Source organism: Pleurodeles waltl, chromosome 3_1, assembly GCF_031143425.1.
Source record: "Pleurodeles waltl isolate 20211129_DDA chromosome 3_1, aPleWal1.hap1.20221129, whole genome shotgun sequence".
In the NCBI taxonomy this organism is placed as follows: Eukaryota; Metazoa; Chordata; class Amphibia; order Caudata; family Salamandridae; genus Pleurodeles; species Pleurodeles waltl.
Genome location: NC_090440.1, coordinates 1347696840 through 1347715118, shown reverse-complemented (window position 1 = coordinate 1347715118; position 18279 = coordinate 1347696840). Strand labels below are relative to the sequence as shown.

General features: G+C 44.0%; 1 protein-coding gene across 1 annotated transcript in view; it reads right to left on the bottom strand.

Moving 5' to 3' along the window:
- Nucleotides 1–18279, bottom strand: part of VPS11 (VPS11 core subunit of CORVET and HOPS complexes) — a 108336-nt gene that overhangs the window by 16479 nt on the left and 73578 nt on the right. The window contains exon 15 of the mRNA XM_069224807.1: nucleotides 11015–11237. Within this exon, the coding sequence (XP_069080908.1) occupies nucleotides 11015–11237 (223 nt within the window). The remainder of the gene's footprint in view (nucleotides 1–11014; nucleotides 11238–18279) is intronic.

Sequence of the window (18279 nt, the reverse complement as noted above, 5' to 3'; positions counted from 1 at the left end):
GGAGCCGGTATCTCGGTGCCGAGTCTGTTCGGAGCCGGTATCTCACCCAGAGTCGGATGTCTTCGGTTGCTGGGAGGCCTTTTTTTGGTGCCGATGTTTGGTCACCGTGCTTTCAGGTAAAGCCATGGCCTGTTGGCGGTGGAGTCCCCTGGGCCTTCATGATTTGAGTGAGTTTTTTGCTGGGGCCGGTTTACTCACGGTTTGTTCCCTCGCCAGCTGATCACTCTCGGGCTCGTCCGAGTCCGAATCTGGAATGGAGAATGTCTCTTCTTCTTCGACGTCGGCATGTCCGGCCGGTGTCGACGCCATTTGAAGTCTTCGAGCTCTACGATCCTGCAGTGTCTTCTTGGATCGAAATGCCCGACAGGTCTCGCACGTATCCTCTTTGTGTTCGGGGGACAAACACAGATTACAGACCAAGTGTTGGTCTGCATAAGGATACTTAGTGTGGCAGTTGGGGCAGAAGCGGAAGGGGGTTCGTTCCATGAGCCTTGAAGATGCACGTGGTCGGGCCGACCAGGCCCCGCCGAGGAGTTGAAGCCCCGAAGGGCTGCCGGAGCTCTTCTTTCTTCGGTGTCAATGTGCTAGCACTAACCCGGTACCGAGCGCAAACAATACCGTCTAATTTTCCGATTGATAACTATCTTTTCTGAACCGAAACACGGAGCGAAGAGGAACACGTCCAAACCAGATGGCGGAAAAAAAAACAATCTAAGATGGCGTTGACGCCCATGCGCAATGGAGCCGAAAGGGAGGAGTCCCTCGGTCTCGTGACTCGAAAAGACTTCTTCGAAGAAAAACAATTTGTAACACTCCGAGCCCAACACTAGATGGCAGGATAGTGCACAGCATGTGTATCTGCAGCTACACATGCCATCGAACATATATTTTTATATATAAATATATATATGCACACATACATTTACACACACATACATTATAGTTAGGCTCTGAATTTTTTCGCACAAAGCCACAGAAATTCAGCAGTTATAGCTATCTCAAGTAACTATAACTCGTGCCCAAGGGTAACTAACTCGCGTCCTCTAGCCACTCAACCCAACTGCCACGCACGGCCTTTGGCCGTGGACGGCATGGGTTGGTTGCAGGCAGCGAGCGTCTGAAGCCAACCCCTTTAAACCACACCAGCCCTGCAGTCAAACCCCATTAAGCTCCTCACCTCACGCTGAAGGGGGTTGGAGCTCAAAGGGTGTACCATTAAAGATATACTTTAAGTCCACCTTATAGCACTTATGGTGAATGATATACATCTCTCTGTTGCTCATGTATCGCTTGTCAGGCGGCAATTGTTCTTGCAGTCACATTGGTTAGTTTTGATCTATCATCCTATTTGTGGGTAACACTTTATGTATCACTGGAGACTCTGCTGAAGACGGGATGCAGACACCATGATTGCCAATTTGGAATGTAATACTGTGGTGCTGCTGTGTACCCTATGAACAGTGCAGTTCACGTATTGTTATTATATAGTAATAAAAAAAAATATATATATACTTTAAGGGGGGCTGCAAGAGCCCCAACGGGGTCCAAGGAAATTTACCTAGCAGGGGCAACCAAATACAAAATTTTGGAGGGGGCCCCACGACCCCTCCTCAGGTCCCAGGGACCACCACCTCCCTGGGGCAACATTAAATAAATATATTTGGGGGGCACACAGATTCTCTCCCCCCCCCCCACCCAGGCCGGGCCCCAAGGACCACCACCGCCCCATGACTTCATAATAAAGAAACTTAAGGAAGGGCCATGCAGACCCCCCAAACCCCCCCCCCCCCCGGACAACAATAAAAAAGGTGGCATTGGGCCAAATACTTTCTTTGCCATGTGCCCCTCTCCTTAGGCCAATTTCAGCCCCAGGGACCCCATCCCCCAAGGCCCGGCCACGTATTACTGGGTGCCCAGGGCACCCAGTCTAAGGTTATGGGGACTGTAGGGGGAAGCCTAGAGGCCCCCACAGTCCCATGTTTCCCATTTCCGGAGGGAGCCGGCATTGCTCCCACATGTAGTGACTTGCTACAAATACCAGCTCCGTACGTGCAGAAGCAATATTTTCATCTCTTTCCCTGCCCACATGTTAGCGAGCAGGGAAAGATATGAAAACTCAGCTTTGAGCACGTGGGAGCATTTTTAAAGCTCCCGCTAGCTGAAAGCGAAGTGTTTGCTTTTGCTTGGCAGGAGCAGGCAGCAAAAGCAAACATCTACCTCCAGGGGATGGCACCTTGGGAGGTAGCATGAGCCAGCCCTGGGTGGTGACAGTCCCCAGGGCCACGTATGACTCCAGAAAGGGGGGGGGGGGCACACAGCCCCCCTCCTTTTCAATTTTGCCCTGAGGTGGTGGTTGCCAGGACACGGGGTTGGCACAAATCCCCTTCTTAAATCTATTTGTAGGCCCAGGGAGGTGGGGGTGATCCCTAACGGGGTCTGCAGGACCCTATCATATATATATATTTTTTTATTTGTTGCCCCAGGGAGAGGGTGGTTGCCGGGGCGCAGGTGGAGGTGGGGGCATGCGGCCCCGTAGACAAAGGCTAAGGTATACATACCCTGCCCACTTTTTTTTGGGACTCTGCTAAAGCAGAGTCCCAAAATGGCAGCCAACACTTCTTGTTCGAAGTGGTGTCAGCCAACCAGATATCAGTAGGACATCTCCCTGGATCCGCAGCCCTAGATATACAAATGTCTTTTCCCTTTATTATCTCAAAAACTACTGAATGGATTTCCACTAGATAAAAAAGGGTGATCTTAGGACTAAAAGCTACCTTTTTGCCAAATTTGGTGTAATCTGTCCAGGAGTTTGGGATACAGGTGTGTCTAAAGAGACTATAGGAATTAACATTGTAAACACTTTTTTTTATTTTTTATACCCCTCCCCCCTTTTTCTTGATCCAGGAACAAGACCCAACTAGACACTTTTTTTGGTCACTCTGCAAGATGTCTTCTGCTTCTCACTGTCGGAGGGTATTTGGAAACACAACCTGAAAGAAGCATACTTGTACATCCTTATACATTAGTCACATAGCCAGCACCTTTGAATAAACTGGAATACTTTATCTATTCAAACTAACAATGGCTCGCAGAAACTTACTAAAATATCTAGCTGAAGTGGGAGCACACTTACGATAAAGCCAAATTCATGGACAATTGGCAGGTAAAGGTCACAAGTCATGTCCAATGCCTCAGTGACACAATGGGTCATTCTCCTTCTCCACATATTAGGTTTCACAATAAATAACAGAAATTAAACCTTTGCCCAAAGCATTCTAGGGGCACTTGCCAGGAAGGTGTAATGTAGCGTAGACAAAGGGTTGCATTTTAAAGGCTGCATCCCCTGAACCAAAAGGTCCCATCTTCGAACAGTGAAAAGATTATGAAACTGTTGGGAATGGTGGCATTGTATACTGCTTCCTAGTTTACTTTATAAATATTCTTTCAGGCTTCAGATTGGGAATTTCCTGTGCCGTTGTGTAACACTAAATGGCTTCAGCCGCAAATGTCTCCAAACCATGCATTACCAGTATACGTTAAGGGCCAAACAGCACACTGACATCCAATCCCTTCATTTGTTTACCCAATGGCCTTTCTGAGGAGTGTGGAGAGGAAGCGAAAGAACCATAAAACATCAACTATATTATATAAAGTTTTTTGCATACCTCGTGATTTTATTAGTCTAGGTTCTAGTTCAGCAGTGAGGAGTGGGCGTAGTGAAGAATCTGCTGGAAGATTATATATTCACCAGAAATATGACAGAGTTATGTAACTTTTCTTCTTTTTCCAGAGACTCCTCACCTTAAGAACAAATCCCAAAAGAAGTAAACTCTTGAAAGTTAGGACTAAGTTGTTCTGGTTAACCAAATAAAACCATAACGCAGCTCAGCCCATGTACCAGCTAATCTGTGTTAGAGACAGGAGGCAGTATTACCTATCAAACTTATGCTAGGAGAACCACATAGATGTTCAGAAGATGTCAGCAGCAGGGATGCCTTTGGGAAAAGCCTTGGAAGCATCCATGGCCTAGGAGGAATAAGCATAAACTCCATCCAGAAGGGCATATCAAATATGGATAAAAGATAACACAATCAGAAATAGTGTATTTGGTCACCGCTTTGCCCTTTTTCAATCAAGCAAGAGCAACAAAGAGTTTGGTAGCAAAAGATTAATGTAGTATGATACTGCATTTCAGTAGTCTAACTTAGTGCTTCACAAACCTTTTAGATCAACCATCCAATTGTTTAGATCAACAAACATTTGTGACCCACCTAGCTTTAACACACATGAGGCAGGGGGGCAACCTTTTGATGTAATAGAAGACATGCTTTCAAAATGCTGTTAATTACCCAAATCACACACACCTTATCTTACAGGCCTCTCCAAAACAAATGGTTTGTAAATGTCACAGACGTGACCACACCCTATGAATATATCTTAATCTAACTATGCCCATAAAAGTTGCAGATGGTGCCCATAAAAGTTGCAGAAGGTGAACTGCACTGGAGCTGGAGTGCCTTTCAGAATAGGGTGCCCCCGGAGTCTTGCTTAGGAATTATTGCAAGTGTTTGTTTCAAAACTGGACTTAAGGACATAGTTCAGCACCTCTGCACCAATGGTGCATGGAACAATTTTTAGGGTGGAGGTACTGACACTGATGTTATATCACTTAGGTCATAGGGTGTGTGAAAAATCCTAGCTTCACAAAAACTGTAGCTAATGTCATCAGCAGGAATGGTAAGGGTGTAGTATGTATTTAGTAGTGCATTTTGGAGCACACTGTCGCAAATATATTACTAAAGCATTGTGCAGTAGCTCACTGTCATTTACAGAAAGCACAATTTCCACTGAAATGGCCACATAAGTTGCACAGTCGAACAGTTTTTCTGACAAAACTAAACAGCATAGACATGGTAATGTGTGGAAACCAGGTTTCAGTGCATCACACTTCAGAATTACATTTTTGCTTTACCATCTGCTGGTATATTCTCTGATAAATTTGAGTACAGCTAATTTACAGGTATCTATATTTTGCTATGTGTTATAAAAAATGACATCCTACAGCCTTTCCTTTCACACCTGTACCCCAGGAAGACTGTCACATAATTCACTATGAAAGCTTCTCTTATTTTGGATTCTGAGAAAGAAAAGTAAACACCACTGCCCATGCTAAAAGGATAAGCAGCAATTTGTCAGACGACATAGCCTGGTATTTGCACTCTTCGTAGCACAGAAAATGTGACAAGATGATTACAAAATGTGAATGAATCTTTATTTATTGCTCTTTTGTGACCCACCAGAAATCGGCTGGTGACTCACCAGTGGGTTTGAACTGTAATTTAGGAAAGACTGGTGTAGCTTGAGCAGCCATTCCTCCTCCTTAGTAGGATGCAGAGGGGGAAAAAAGATCGAAGGCTAAGAGACTGGCCTATATTAAAGACAGAAGCATGGACACATGCACAGGACAACCTATCCAAGTAGAAAACTGTGAATGGTGGACAAACAGAGAGGGCACGATGTCCTCCAACTCTATGGGCATAAGTATTTGCCAACAACAGAACTGTTTGTAGAGTAAGAAGTCAAAAGGGGCAACTCTACATAGAGGAGCCATGTAGATGGTCTACTCAATATTCAAATTGCACTGGGCAGCACAAAACAAAATAAGAGGGAAAAAAGCAAATCTTTTAGAAACTGCCTCACAAGAGGTGATTAGACAGGAAGATACATAAGTGTAGATACTGCTGGCTAGGAAGTGTAGGAAAGTTCCCCGTTTTTGACATGATCACCTCCACTTTTGCCTGGTATTTGATTACAATTTGACTGAAAATGGATGCAGCATGTACTGAGTCACCCTCAGGGACCCCTCACCTAGCACACAGAATGCCATTGCATGCTGTGTGTCTTGGTGCAGCTAAAAGTAAAAACACGACAAGGCACACCACCTGTGTGCAATGTCCCCTGACACTGCGTTCAATATATGTAAGTCACCTTTATAGCACGCCTTTCAGCCCTATGGCCGAGTGCAGTATGTTGCAGGTGAGGACATATCCGCACAAGCAGATATGTCCCTGCTATGTCTTTGTCGATTCTAAGACATATTGAGTAAGTAGGGAAGACATTTTAAGTACATGTGCCGGATACTGGACAATATGAATTCCCCAGCTTTGCTGCCAGCGATAGATTTATTAATGTATGCACCCAGAGGGAACTTTGGAGATGCCCCCTGAAAGCCTCCCATCTACCTGTGTGGGGACTGACTAGTTTTAGCCAACCTGCCACCACAAGGCAAGAGTCCGACCTCCTAGGATGAGAGCCTTTGCTCTTGGGCAGTCAACCACAAAGCCTGCTCTAGGAGTGGTGCTTACACACCCCACCCGACAGAATGACCAGCGAACCTGCATTCCAAGTCATAGGGCTGCCCTTGGTATGAAGATCTGGCTTCATTCACGGGAGCGTTGCCGACCCCACGCCACCTCCTGATTCCCCAAGGGATTTTTGACACCCGGCAGGTGGGAAATGTAATGTTCAGAGAGATGTGTCTACCCCTCAGGTCAGTCCCACCCCCAAGGTGAGCAGCCTGATGTGGGCACAACTTTTAGAAATCTGCCATCTTAGTGTTGCCAGATTTAGGAACTCTGGGTCAGGGTTATGCTCACTTTCCACAGGAAGTGGTTATATAAGGGGTGTTGTGAGCCCATTGGCTACTAGCCTACGCTCCTCAAAAGACCTTTAAATGCACTATTTAGGGGAGCCCCTGGCATCTGGAAATCAGATTCCTTCTGACCTACAAAGAAGCTGCAAAAGCAAAGCCAGAGGAAGAGGTACCTGACTTGGCCCCAGCTCTGCATGCCTATCTGCTGTTCCCGCCGATTTGCACCAAATTCAACTCGTCCTGGAAGCTGCTGTGCCTCCAAAGGTCTGGGAGGCCTGCCTGCCTTCAACAAAGGCGCAGGAACTCCCGTGTAGCTGCTTCCCTGCATCTTGTAGGCACCCCAAGAGACCGAGAGAACTTCGGACCACAAAAAGCCAACACCTGGAAGCACCACTGCACCTGTCATATCTAGCCCGAGCTGGAGTGGGCCAACAGTGTCCCCAAGCCCTCCATAGGCAAAGTCCACTCAGACTTGCTGCCTGTGGGCTCACTGACACAGCCCGAAGCCTCAGTCCACAGGCCCCCTCAACTGCAAGTGCTCCCGGTGAAGAAAACCCAATGCCCCAGGATACCTCTGCACCCATTTCCTGTGGATAAGAGGACAAAAGATGCCCCTCCATCCCTGAGCATCTCAAGACTTGGACCCACTTGTTGGTTCCATGAGTGGACTCTCAGACCAGACCTGCAGCCTCTTTTCAACCGGACTGATCCCCATTGACTAACACTGGGCACCCAATGCCGTCATACACGTCTGCACCCGGCTGGCCCAGTGCGACCTGGTGTGACCTGTTGGTGTCGTCCTGACCCTTGCCCAATACTTACCGTAAGTCCAGGAAATTAGTCCGGTAAGTCGCTGTACTATACCTGAATGCAATACTTGTTTTTCTCTCAATAAGATAACCTTGCAGCTTTTCAGAAATTGCACTGTTGACTTTTCAAATCTGTAAGATTTTTCATGCAAAACGTACTTACCTGATCGTATTAATTCTGGTGCCTAAATATATATAACAATACTTGTGATTTTTTGTAAATTGGTGTGGATCTCCTTCTTGAATTGTGTGCCATTTTTACTGACTGTGTGTATTTGCAGATGTTTAACACACCTCTGATAAGCCTAAGGCTGCTCAACCACACTACTCCCTATAAAAAGCACCTTGAGATTACTAATGCAAGCCCATGTCCACTAGTAAGGGAACCCTCTGGACTCTTTGCATGACACATCTAATTTTGATATATCATATAAAGAGCCAGCTTTCTAAAGGAAGCCTTTAACTGTAGCCACTGCAAGATCCTGCTGTGCAAACCACAGAATATACCTCTATGTATTTGATGGGCAGGAATTAAAAGGATTTACACATTCTGGCTAACATGAATAAACAAATTTGGTCCATCGGCCTATTTAGATGGATTCTGTAGTAGGCTGCCAGGCTGCAAATATGACTGGTGCTGCGAATGTGGATTAAGGTGAAGACCTGACCACTGTCTTGCAAGAGTTGGTCCGTTTTGTGCTGGAGGAGAAGAGGCCAAGTGCCAACAGATTGGCCTACCAGATACTCCTCACCCTGTATGGGGTGATCAGGATCAGTTACAAACAATTCACCTGTACTTTTCACAGTACTTTGGAAAGGAATGGGAATGCATATAGCAAGTCAGGAGACCAACTGAACTACAAGACATCCCCAGAGAACCATCTGGTGGAACGTTATGGCACAAAACTGAGGGCACTTCTTGTTCAGGGCTGTGGCGAAGAGATCTGTGAATGGAAACCCCAATCTGGAAGCCTACCTCTGTCACTCTGGGGTGTACTGATTCGATGATCTTCACCTTAGCAGAAATATTTTCTTGGTATCACAGCCACTGCCTCCATAGATGCCAATGGTCTACTGCACCAACAGACTGCATGAGTCCCAATATGCGTATGACTTGTAAGAACGGGATCCAAAGTGGAGTCGGAGATCTGAAACATTGCTCAAATTGCAGCGATCCACTGAGGAGCAAGAAAGGCTTTCATAAGGTTAGTGACAAGTACTGCCCCAATAAAGGTCAGCCCCTGTGTGGAATGAGGTATGACTTCTGGACATTGATGGTAAAGCTCAGGTCGTGAAGATGAGCCATCATCTGCTGGAGAAGTTTGTGTACCAGTGTTGAGGACTGCTCCTTTACCAATCGGTCACCTCAGGACAGGAATGCATGAACTCCTAACTTGTGGGCAGGGAGAACAGGAGGATGAAAGTAGGCCTCTTAAAGGGCCATGAATACTAACTAATCTCCTTAGTTCAAACCCAAGAAAAGATGACTCAGGGACAGCTTCATGAAATTTTCTTTGCTGGATGAAAAGGTTCAGAAAGCAGATATCCAGGAGTGGCCTCAGGCTCTGTCCTACTTGGGGACCAAAAGATAAGGGGAGTAAATGCTTCCAACCAGTCTTCCAGAGGCATAGCCTTGATGGCCCTTTGTCCAGCAAGGCTAGGATTTTCACCATGCAGGACAAAGAAGTGAGCAGTCAAGTATACTATGAAGGATTTAGGAGGGAGCAATCTGCCAGGTAAGAGAGAAAGGGAAGGAACACCCCTGGCTGATCATCTGGATCATACCGTGCAGTTTGTCATGATCATCTCCCACAGAGTGACAAAATGGGAGGATATTTCCTCATATCTCCTTCTGCTGAACAACAGTAAAATTATGTCATGAGAAAGATAATGTAATGGAGGTAGAGTGGTTAATGTTTCTTTGCTGCAGAAGGTCTCATAAACCCGGTTGGGACCTGGATCTGTGGATGCTGTTGACCCCGATTCACTTTTAGAAATATCCATTCATCTTCATGAAAAACAAGGACTACCTAGACCTGCTCTGGGCAGTTACTGGATTCCAACCATAAGCTGCACAACTTTGAAACTTTGCACCTTAAATGTTAGAATTTGGGTATTGTTAGTTAGCAGAGGAATATATGCAACTTATTAAAGGTAGACAACTTACTGGTCATACTTGACACACACATTAGAATGGAAACATTTTGACGTGGCCAAACTTAAAATTGAGTCTTTAACAGCAACAGCACAACATATGAGCTGTTATCTGTTAGACTTACAAAAGTGTAGGCTGGCCTACAGTTCCAAATTAGTACATTTGGCAGCAACTGCTAAATAACTGCAAAACACAGAACATTAGACAATTTTTAAACCCCATGTACAATGCATTTATGGAAGGGCTTCATAGAATAATTCCACCTAGGCTGCCCCCCTATTCCTTTCTTGGGATGTTAACATTGCTGTCATCTGACTTAACTGGACACCCTTTCAAGCCACTACACTCAAGCTCACTGCAGATCCCATCTTGGACAGTAATTGGTATTGTGCCTTTAATGTCTCTTAGAAGAGTAAGTGAACTCCAAACTTTGTCAGTCAAAGAACCTTTGTGCTGCACAATCATGCTGGTTTTTCCCCAAAAGTTGTAATACCTTTTCATGATAACAATCAAATTACCTTCTTTTTCCCCTCTGCCACAATCACTAGTGCAAAAAGCATTACAGACACTAGATAAATGGAAGTCATCCTGTACCATACCTACCATACTTATGTTAATAAGAAAAACAAAATAATTTGTTGCTTTTGTACTCTATCTTAGTAGTCACATATCAAAGGAAAGCTTAGCTACGTGGATTCAGATATGTTACACCAAAGCTAAACACACATTACATAACATACCAGGTGCACATTCCACTTGAAAGGTGCCACAATGGGATTGTGGGTAATTTCCACTAGCAGACGTATATTGGGATGCTAAATAGACTTATAACTACACATTTATTAAATGTTACAGTGTAGACATTGCAGCCAGCAAAAAGATTAAGACGGGGAAAATATACTTAAAACCTTGTTGTACAACTCATCCACTTTTGCTTACAAGCTACCACATTATGAGTTGAGTATTTCAAAGGCTATACACAGTGGGTGGTTTACACCAACACATATTGTGAGCAATACATTTTACTTATCTGTAACAACTGGTTTTCAGCCTCTTGAGTTGCAGATTCTCATGTGCCCTATTCCACCTACCCAGAATTGCAAGTAAATACATGTGAACCCAAACATCATAATGCTTTGTTTTCTGCACACATACACTTACCACTGGGTAAAAACAGAATCCACGGTAGAAACTGTATTCTGGTGCATTGTGGGCTGGGGGAGTATACTAGACACCTTGAAAGTGACAACTTCTTTCTCGAAGAACAACAGCTTGTAGGTTCTAAGCCTGACGGTAGATGCCAGGAACGTGTGCAGCATTTGACTCAACAGTACTAAACGCAGCATACCGGTTGTTACAGGTGATTTTTTGCATATGCGGGCTGTTCTATGATCTCACCTGCCGCTGGAACTGGTTGTGAAGATCTTTGCGCTGCTCCTGAGCCCGTATCATATCCAGCACTTTACGATTCTCCTGCGTGCAGGTGGGGCATTCACTGTCTGTCTCAGAGTAGCTCTCAAAACAGTGCTGGTGGAAGGAGTGACCACATAGGAAGTGCACAGAGGGCAGCTCCAGAGCGCTGCTGCAGATGCTACATTTGGTCTTCTGGAAGATTTTGGGACTGCAGCACAAGAGAGAAAAGAGGAACATGTTATAATAACAACTCAAGGACCAAGCAAACATATGCAGTCTGGTATCTAATTTAAATGCAAGAAGCACACACAGTTTTGGATAAGACACTTAGGAGCGCCAAAACTCTGTTGAGCATGACACAAAAGCCAACTAATCGGTGCATCCAGGATCTTCTGGAAGTATGTCAGTTGTCACACCTAATGCCCTCTATTGTGTTTCTGTGTGGCATGTGATTAATGTTACTGTGCTTTAGCTACACTCTGTAAGGTTTTCTCATCAGCAGTGCTTTTTATTTGCAGGTCCCGCAGCTTGAAATCTCAGAATTAGCTTTTGCAGGGGGCATTTTGTATCAGATGAGGCTAAGTAAATGTATGAATTACAGGATATGGTTACTTATAGTTCCCTTGGCAAACTATAAGTAACAAAACATATCAAAATTGTGCCCTTTGCTGCACTTTTGGAGTTTAATGGGAGGGAACTAAAGTAATCTCAGCATTCCATGCTGACAATCACTTGAGAATCAGGAATAGATTTAATATAATTTCCTTCTAAACCTTTCAGTATGCCAGACTTTTCAAATTTGATCACCTAGCCCCACTCATTGATGCCTGCACTCCATTTAATGGCTTAACACCAAGGGCGCTGCATTCTGTTCTTAAATTTGTGACATCACATTTCTACCGCAATCATCCTTCTGATAAATTATCTATCTGTCCAGATCCATAAGCAAAGGCACCACTCACTTTATTTATAAGAAAGTTTATGCTTACACCACCTTTACCTCTACACAAACATTGATTTGGATATCTGCGATTAAAGAAACTAACTCACAAAGCTTGTTCCAGGAGTGGGTGAGAATTCTCAAGAAAGTCAGGATCAGGTCACACTTGCAGAAAAATATTTAACTCGGGCACATGTTTAAGCTTCTTTTAACAAGTACAGGGGTTCATTGCAAAGGTCAAATTTAACAAACTGAACTGACAGGTTAGATTCAATCCTACAGATTCCTTATAAGGACTTCAGACTTAGGTTCTTTGGGTAAATCTGAAAAGTCTGCTAGTAGACTAAACATAATGAAAAAATGATGCTGAATATCTATTCCCCCTCTCCTCAACTCCTTTTTCTCTCTCCCAGGGCATAGTAGTGTCTTCTCTATGACTACTTCTCTACCATACAGGAATCATTGCTTCCACTAACTGTCTTAACTAACCACTTTGGCCACAATTAGGCCAGGAAAGTACAATTCCAGAGCCAACTCCTTTTACGCAGGGGTCAGAATTAAGTGATGTGTGGACTTTATTGCACTTAACAATTACCAGCTGTGATAAACCTGTCAGGAATAAGGCTGTGCACGGTCCAGGTCCTGCCCGAAACTCCGCTGAGTGGATTTGCGGCGCTGCATGCGCACCACTTGTCATCCCCTCTTGTTCCAAAAGTGGCCATCAGCATTGTCTGCCCTGTGGGAAAGCTCATGTAGCTGCAGGGTCAGGAAATTGGTGGTCAAGATGCACTTATCAGTGCTATTCTACGAAGGGACTACAATTCCCATGTTTATAGAGGCAGCAGCCATCTTGTGGTGTGGCAGGCCTATCAAGCCCAGCCACACCCAAGCATGTTGCTCACTATTTTGAAGACTTTGATGCAGTCAGACCTCGTGGGGGTTCCTCTGAAGAAGAGCAGATTTCCTGCATGGCAGATTGACGGCATTTCGGAGTATCCTTGTTTCCATGGTGAATTCAGATACGAGTAGGTCGTACTTGTAGCGGTGAGGTCTTGATGAGGGGGTTGTTACTTCCAAAAGGTAAAGCGCCCCTTAGCAAAACGAGAAAAGCGTTTTCAGTTTTCAGAGAAAAGCAGTCTTGGCGCGACGATCAAAGCGCTTCGGAGCACAGAAGTAAAGCGTCCCTTAGCACAACGAGCAAAGCGCTTCAGTCCGCATGAGTAAAGCGCCCTTGGCACGGCAATCAAAGCGCTCCAGTCTGCATGAGTAAAGCGTCCTTGGCACAGCAATCAAAGTGCTTCAGTCCACATGAGGAAAGCACCCTTGGCACGGCACATGACTAAAGCACTCTTGGCACGGCAATCAAAGCGCTTCAGTCCACATGAGGAAATCGCCCTTGGCACAGCAATCAAAGCGCTTCAGTCCACATGCGTAAAACGCCCTTGGCACAACAATCAAAGTGATTCAGGCCACATGAGTAAAGCGCAGCGATTTAGATAAAACAAGTGAAAGCGCTTTCTGGCATAAGGAACAAAGCGCTTCATGTATAATAATCAAAGCGCTTCATGAACAATAAACAAGGCGCTTTTTGCCCAACGAATAAAGCGCTTCAAGTTCGCTGAGGAAAACTTTCAGGCTTATAGCAGTATATGTGAAAGCATTTTTGGAGATAAGCAAATTAAACTTTCATTGTTTTTTGGAAAGCATAATATGTGAAAAGCATATTTAAGTCTTTGAGAATTTCTAGGCTGTGATCAAATGTTTATGTTATGAACGCGTAGTTGATACAGGATTGATATTCAGAGTATGACCATAGTCCAAAGCTCTTGCCATCTCGTGGTTCTGAGGTTTTAGTTTGTTCTTGTTCCATGATTCAAAGAAGGGGATTTGCCCTCACTTCAAAAGGGGTCTCAAACTGATATCACGGAGACGCCTTTAGTCAAGAGTCTATTGAGGAGTTATACTGCTATGAATGAGTATATGCATATTTGTTCTAACCTTTTCTTTTCAGATCTCTCTCCCTGCAGTTCCCTACCCTAAGTCCCTTCCCCCCGCCTGGCTTCATCATAACTCTGTGCTATAATAGCTTTCTGAGTAGGTGACGCCGGGAGGTGGGCCTTTTGTTCAGCAACGTGCAGATCCCGAGGAAAGGACACTGACAGAATAGTGAGCCCACGAGTTTTATACTTTCCTCTTGGTCTGAACGTGAGCTGCGCAAAATGGCCACCTTAGATACCCTTATGCAAGTAGTCACTCATATGCAAAGGGATTTGACAGACTCCAAAACATGTTACAGCTGATTTAGTTACTAAAGTAACTCAGTTACAGAGTAAGGTGGATGGTTCTGAATCTGAGTCTCGTCCTACGCTTTACGCACCTACTAACATAGCTGTGAATGTGCCGACAGAGATTCCTCTAGCTGCACCAGAGAGTTTTTCTGGGGACCCCAATAAGATTCAAGTTTTTCTCACACAGGTGGAACTACATTTTACGTGTCGTCCCAGTGCCTTTCTGGACGCACAATCTAGAATTGCATTCCTTATATCATATCTGAATGGTGATGCAGCTACTTGGGCAGTGCCATTAGTCCGATTAGACAGTCCCCTTTTATATAACTGGTGTCGTTTTGTTGAAGAATTTGTAAAGGTATTTGACAGACGCGCAATAACTGTGTCTGCAGACAAAGAGTTACTAGAATTACGCCAAGGAAACAAAGACTTGATAACGTATTTGTCACATTTCAACCGGTTAGTAGTGGAAACCGCTTGGCCTGAGGAAAAAAGGTCAGGAGTATTTTATCAAGGGCTAAAAGATGAACTGAAAGATGTATTGGCCCAAGTTGAACCACAACCGGAAACTTGTGCTGACTTAATTAATCTAACCCTGCGGATAGATCATAGACTCTCTGAAAGAAAAGGAGTAAGGAAAAAATGGGAAAAAACCAACTGGCAAATGGAAAGGTCCAGACACCTCCAATTGTCCTCAGATCCTATGATAGAACCGATGGATATCGGAACTGTTCGCCCATCATTAACCAAAAAGGAGAAAGACATGAGATGGAGAAATGGTCTGTGTCTGTATTGTGGAAAGAATGGTCATTTCGTAAAAGAATGTCAAAAGAAACCCAAAAGTAAAATTGATCCAACATTTGTGACGAAGAAAAAGATAGCGGTTGCTGTGGAAAATTCACAGGAAAACTAAAGTGCCCAAGAAAAAACAAAGGGGACCTCTTGAGCAGATTAACAATCCCTTCAGTGTGTTCTTGCACAAATTGTTACGTCAAACATTTTCAAATTTTAGTACAAATGACTGTGCAGGGAAAAAGACATGATGTACAAGTTCTAATTGATTCAGGGGCAACAGGAAATTTTGTGGACCAACAAACTCCACTGGACTTGCATATACCCAGTGTCAAGAAAAAGGTTCCAGAAGTTGTTTATGCAGTTGATGGTAGTGAATTGGCAGGAGTCCCTCTTACTAAACAAACCTCACAAATATAAATGATTTGCAAAGATGATGAGAATCAGAACCACTGTGAGATAATTTGCTTCCATGTAATCCAAGCCCCCCAATATGGTTTTATCCTAGGAATGCCGTGGTTAATGTTACACAATCCATGCATAGACTGGCGCAACCAGGTTTTGCGTTTTTCTTCTTCCTCTTGTGAAAAAAGATGTTTTCAACCAAGACGAGACAAAGAAGGAAATCTTCAACACTCTATTGCTACTGCAGTTGAGAAGGAAATTGATCTGCCATCACAGTATTCAGAATATACTGATGTTTTCTGTGAAAAGAAAGCGAGCTCCTTACCACCTCACAGGCCGTACGATTGTCAGATCGACCTTGTACTCAGCGCCAATATACCAAATTGTAGAATCTATGCATTATCAGAGAAAGAAAATCAAGTCCTAAGAGAATACCTTGATCAATGTTTAGCCAACAAACTAATTCGGCCATCACGATCTCCAGCGGCTTCTCCGCTGTTTTTCCTACCCAAAGCTAATGGTGATTTGAGGCCTTGTATTGACTTTAGAGCGATAAATAAGATCACTGTTAAAAATAAATATCCACTACCTCTCATACCAGTCTTGTTAGACCAGGTAAAATCCGCCGTTATTTACACCAAACTTGACTTACGAGGTGCTTATCACCTAGTTCGAATTCGAGAGGGAGATGAGTGGAAAACAGCTTTTAAGACTCGTTATGGCCTCTTTGAGTATCTAGTGATGCCGTTTGGTCTATGTAATGCCCCAGCAGTCTTTCAATATTTCCTAAACGATGTTTTGAGGGAATATCTAGAAATCTTTGTCATCGTATATATTGATTTATTCAAACTCTGAAGAAATACATGAAGAACATCTAAAAAAGGTATTACAAACTTTACAAAAACATAATTTATTTTGCAAATTATGTAAATGCGAATTCCATACCAAAGAAGTTGAATTTCTAGGAGTCATTTTAACACCTGTAGGCATGCAAATGACAAAGAAAAATTTAAGCTGTATCCGAATGGCCCACACCAAAATCAGTAAGTGATATTCAATATTTTTTGGGTTTCGCGAATTTTTATCGACACTTCATCCATCACTTCTCCCAAAAGGTGGCACCAATCACCAAATTGCTAAGGAAAAAGGCCATCTTCATCTGGTCTCAAGAGACAGAGGAAGCATTGCAAGACTTTAAAAAAGGCCTTTACTACAGCTCCCATTCTAGCTCACCCCAATGTGGGGAACCATTCATTGTGGAAGCCGATGCATCCGATGTCGGTGTTGGAGCCATCCTGTCCCAACGTCATTGAGTAACTGGACAATTGCACCCCATAGCATATGCATCAAGAAAATTAAATGAAGCAGAACAGAATTACACCATAGCAGAAAAATAATTACTAGCAATTCGCAATGCTTTCAAAGAATGGAGACATTATCTATTGGGAGCGAAACACACCATAACTGTATATTCTGACCATAGACATTTACAATTTATGAGTTCTGCCAGAATACTAACTCCCAGACAACTGAGATTGATGCTATTCTTTGCAGAATTTGATTTCATAGTGACTTTAAGACCAGGAGTAGATAATCGTAAGGCCGACCCTTTGTCTAGGCAAGATTCTTCGATCACACACACTGAACAAAAACCCATGCCTAATATAACGCCTTCAAAAGTGTTGTGTTTTGTAGCAGCCGAGAAATTCTTTGATCTCATTCGTAATCATTTTCACCTCTACACGAATCTCGAGTATTCCTGCCTACTGAGGAGTTAAGAGAGAGCTTTTCATTGGTTACATAGTCATCCTCTGGCAGGTCATCCAGGTCTTCAAAAAACACTAGAACTCATGAAAAGGTATTTTTGGTGGCCAACATTCGTTCACAACCTTAAGCAAATATTACAATCATGTGAAGTATGTGCAAGATGGAAAAGCAAACATAGCAAGCCCAAAGGTCTTCTGATACCTCTACCCATTCCCAATCACCCATGGGAACATATCTCTATGGAGTTTATTACTGGTCTTCCTCAAATAAAGCGATTACAACCACTTTATTTTGAAGACTTCGATGCAGTCAGACCTCGTGGGGGTTCCTCGGAAGAAGAGCAGATTTCCTGCATGGCAGATTGACGGCATTTCGGAGTATCCTTGTTTCCATGGTGAATTCAGATACAAGTAAGTCGTTATCGTAGCGGTAAGGTCTTGATGAGCACAATCTTGAAGGGAGTTACTTCCAAAAGGTAAAGCGCCCCTTAGCACAACGAGCAAAGCATTTTCAGTTTTAGAGTAAAGCAGTCTTGGCGTGACGATCAAAGCACTTCGGAGCACAGAAGTAAAGCGTCCCTTAGCACAACGAGCAAAGCGCTTCTGTCCACATGAGGAAAGCGCCCTTGGCATAGCAATCAAAGCGCTTCAGTCCGCATGAGTAAAACGCCCTTGGCACAGCAATCAAAGCGATTCAGTCCGCATGAGTAAAGCGCCCTTGGCACAGCAATCAAAGCGCTTCAGTCCACATGAGTAAAGCGTCCTTGGCACCGCAATCAAAGCGCTCCAGTCCACATGAGTAAAGCGCCCTTGGCACGGCAATCAAAGCGATTCAGTCCACATGAGGAAATCGCCCTTGGCACAGCAATCAAAGCGCTTCAGTCCACATGCGTAAAACACCCTTGGCACAACAATCAAAGTGAATCAGGCCACATGAGTAAAGCGCCCCTTAGCATGACAAGCGTAGCGATTTAGATAAAACAAGTGAAAGCGATTTCTGGCATAAGGAACAAAGTGCTTCATGTATAATAATCAAAGCGCTTCATGAACAATAAACAA